The sequence below is a fragment of the Alligator sinensis genome, unplaced genomic scaffold (assembly GCF_000455745.1).
Source record: "Alligator sinensis unplaced genomic scaffold, ASM45574v1 scaffold791_1, whole genome shotgun sequence".
Lineage (NCBI taxonomy): Eukaryota > Metazoa > Chordata > Crocodylia > Alligatoridae > Alligator > Alligator sinensis.
Genome location: NW_005842258.1, coordinates 321,441 through 325,413, shown reverse-complemented (window position 1 = coordinate 325,413; position 3,973 = coordinate 321,441). Strand labels below are relative to the sequence as shown.

The window sequence follows — 3,973 nt, the reverse complement described above, 5'->3', positions numbered from 1 at the left end:
GGAATGCCTGTGCCACGTGTGCTCTGGCGCACAGCAGATTACCCCAGGTAGGGGAGGGGAGGCTGGGCTGGGGCCAGCAACTGTGCTGGCCCCAGCAGCTTTGCCTGGGGGCCTCAGAAAGCTGCAGCCACGGTGCTCCTTCAGCAGGGATCCTGGTTGGCAGCCAGGGCATGGCTCTGTCAGGGAAGGCTCTGTATTTGGGTCGTGTGCGCTGCTGCCATGTGTGCTGCCCCTTTTTTTCAGTGTGGGTTTTTTTTAACCCCAGAATCTCCCGGCGTCAAAACCTCCGGGAGAACCTCCCAGGGTCAAAACTAGGACTGCATGAGCAGCCCCAACCCAACCCTCTCACTGGGAAGAATCCAGTGCCATCCCCAGCCCCAACCTGTAGCGGCAACCCACCCTAGCCCCACACACAAATCTGGGGAGCATGTGCCCCTCATGGCTTCCCCAGGGGTGTGCATAGCAGCAGGATCCACCCCACTGATGAGGTGTGTGGCTCTGTCCCGTGCTCTACCCCGCCTCGGCTGGGCAGCTCCTGCCCCAGCCCCACTCCCTCCCTCACTCTTGGGGTCTCAATCTGCCTCATCCCTGTGACCCTTCCCTCCCCAACAGACTTACCAGCCAGACACTGCTTTCCAAGCTGCTCGGCTGCATATCAGCCGATATGTCTCATTAATAATCAGCCACTGGTATCGTACCAAAATTTTTTTACCAGTGTACGTACTCCTTTTGGGAACCACTAAGCTAAGATATGTAGAGCCTCCACTGAGCAAAAGCCTGAGTATCGCTACAGTAATTGTAATTTAAGCACCTCAGAGTCCATATCTGTGTTGTTATTCAAGTCATGCATGTGTCTCCTCCTAAAAGGAAAGATACTAAAACGACAAGAAAAATATTATTACATAGTGAAGTTATAATTCCCCAGTCACTGTTATTTAATCTTTTTTTAAAGGGTAGCTATGCCAGTTTACAGTTGGACAGCACCATGTGGTGGAAATACAAGTTAATAACACATGTTTATTTATCAGAACAGTTCATCACTTCTTTATAGAAAAGAAAGGAAATCCAGGGTGTCATTTATTAAAACACTACATATTAAATAGAGCAAAGGTGCTTTTAAAATTAGGGGTGCACTGATAGAGATTTTTGCAGACGGTACCGATAGCTGATTTTTAAGGAGGCATATCGGCTGATACTGATCTGATTTCCGATACCAGCCCAGCAGCATGGATAACTGCCTCCAGCTGATAAGTCTGGTGTGGGGGGAGAGAGAAGGGAAGGGACATGGTGGGAGGCAGAACAAGGCCCCTACGGGGAAAGACACTGAGCCTGGGGCAGGGGCTGCTTGGGCGAGGCAGGAGCAGAATGGAGTGGCGGCTCATCCAGGGGGCAGGGGGGATGGAGCTGCTTCTGCTGCTGCATGCTGCTTGGCTGGGAGCCGCTGGTCCGGTGGCTCGTCCAGTGCCTGCCTGCTCATCCATTGGCTCCTGCCACTTGGCCAGGAGGGCATGGGGGGGCGTGTGACCCCCACATCTGCGTGAATTTGTGTCTGAAGTGCCCCCCTCCCCCCGTAGCCTCCTGCTAGCGCAGGCCCACTGGGAAGAGCTTGGTGCAGCCCCAGCTTCAGCCTGCCCCACTCAGATCCAGGGGCACACACACACCCATGCCCTCCCAGACAAGTGGTGGGAGCAGCAGCAGGAGCTGCAGGATCAGCAGGAGAGTGCCAGATGAGTTGCCAGACCAGCAACTCCCAGCTGCACAGCACGCAGCAGTGGGAGTAGCCCCCTCCTCCTCACGCCTCCCAGACAAGTTGCTGCTCCAGACCCACACCCAACCCACCCTACCCCAGCTGGGAAACCCCAGCCGCATGCCTCCCTCCCCACGGGGGCCTTGATCTGCCCCACCAGGTCCCTTCCCTCCCTTCCACCACACCAGACTTACAAGCTGGAGGCAGCTCTCCATGCTGCCGGGCTGTGCAGAGCAAAGGAGTTTTCCTGCGCACATACATGGGCCATTTATCAGCCAAATTATCAGCCTGATTTGGCCAATTTCCGATATGTTAAATTTTCTTTATATTGTAACTGATCCGATATCAGACCCATGTATCGGTGCACCTCTATTTAAAATGTATTTTTCTTAATTCTTTCCATTGGGTCCTACCCTCTAGGCTTGCAGCCAGTAGGTTTTTACGTTAGTAAGATGATGATGATGATGCATACTAAATCTAATTAAGTTTTCATTATTTTGGACAGCTCTTCATATTTTGCCCTTCACCCTATTGAAAAGGTGAAGCTTCAGTAGTCAGTTTCTTATATTTCATTCTCTGCTCTCTGTGCATCAATAGATAAGTATACTAATAATTTAAATATGAATACATTGTTTTCAGTTCACTTCATAAAATAGTCAAAATTTGTCTATAAAAAGATTGTACAAAATCTGTTGGCACAACCTAAACTGTACATCTAATATAAATAATTTTGATAAAGTGATACTGTTGTGCAGTTCCAGCACATTAAGATTATATTTTTGAGATCTTGTAAGGTGTTTTATCAAATTCTTGATATCAAGTGAAGAATCTTAGCAAGTGTTATCAAAAAGGGTTTTTTAATCGATTTATACATTTTAAAGATTTTTTTTTTCCACCCCCATCAGCAAAATGCCATGGAATCAGCACAGGGGCTGCATCCACACAAGAGGGATGTGCATTTACAGCAACGCAAATAGTAGCAGCACAAACTTGTCTTGCTACTTTGTGCCACAGTGCACACCCCTGCCCCTGAGCTTTGCAGCGAGAAATTGTCTCACTGCTCCGCATTGCAGGGTGGGCTGGCTGGGGCACAGTGTGCCTCAACATGGGGACAGCCAGCAGGCAGCCGTCCACCTTGCCCCAGCTAGCCAGGGATTGGCATGTGGAGACAGGGGAGAAGCCAGCCCAAGGCTGCTTGCTCCCCCATCTCAAGGCATGCTGCGTACCAGCCAGCTGGGGAGCAGCTGGCTGGGGCACAGGGTGTCTCAGTGTGAGGGCTCCACGGTGTGCAGAAACAAAGGAGCTGGCAGCCCTGGGTTGCCTGCTCCTATCTCCACGTTTATCCCAGCCCACGCCACTTTGCCATGCTTTGCACCACTTTTTTCTTCTGGGATTTTTTTGCTACTGAGAAATCGCAGTAGCAAATTTTGCCCCAGCGCTGCAAATTAGCAATGCGGTGTGTGGTTTAGTGTACAATGCATATGGTTTGTGATTACCACTGGGCATTTTGTCTGTATGTACAGACAGATTTTGTATCAGGTTGATGTTAACTGGTTTGAAATACCAGTCTTTTAAACCATGAAACATTTTAGAAGTGCCAGAAAGCTCTCCTACCCCAGCACTGTGGGGCAGTTAATTTATTTCAGTTAAGCTTTTGTAATTATTTGTATTCTTTATTCCTCCTTTGTTTGCTGACTGTATTTCTTGCTATTAAACATTTGCTAGATTTTGACCGGCCAAGTGATCATGAAGAAGCTTTTGCCAGAGATCTTGCAGAATTTCCCTCCTTAGAAAATGGTGCAGGAACGAATGATGATGATGACTCAAGCATTGGCCTGCCTACTCAGCAAAAGAGAAAAAAGGAACAAATGCCTTTCAAGGCAGATCATTCTCCCAAACAGAGTAGAGAGAGACCATCTGCTGCAGGCTTCTCCTTGCCTTTGACCAGTGGCCAAACCTTTAACTTAGTGAGTGGTATTGCTGGCGATGTCATTGCAGCTGCAGTATCTGCTGCCATCAAAGACCAGTTGCAATCTGCACAGAAAGCCCCTTTACAGGCATTCCCCAGTCTGAGCGAGGAGACAGATACAGAAGAAGCTGATGATTTTGAACTGCTCGACCAGTCAGAGCTTGAGCAAATTGAGAGCGAACTGGGTCTTACACAAGGCCAGGAAGGGCAACCACAGGGAAAAAAGAAATCTAAAGGCTTCCTTTCAAATCTACTTG

At 49.1% G+C, this 3,973-nt stretch overlaps 1 protein-coding gene across 1 annotated transcript in view; it reads left to right on the top strand.

The window, feature by feature from the left end:
• Positions 1 to 3,969, top strand: part of RETREG1 (reticulophagy regulator 1) — a gene marked incomplete at its 3' end in the record, with an annotated part of 126,272 nt that extends 122,303 nt beyond the window's left edge. The window contains exon 9 of the mRNA XM_014521782.2: positions 3,473 to 3,969. Within this exon, the coding sequence (XP_014377268.2) occupies positions 3,473 to 3,969 (497 nt within the window). The remainder of the gene's footprint in view (positions 1 to 3,472) is intronic.
• Between the last annotated feature and the right edge of the window lie 4 nt (positions 3,970 to 3,973).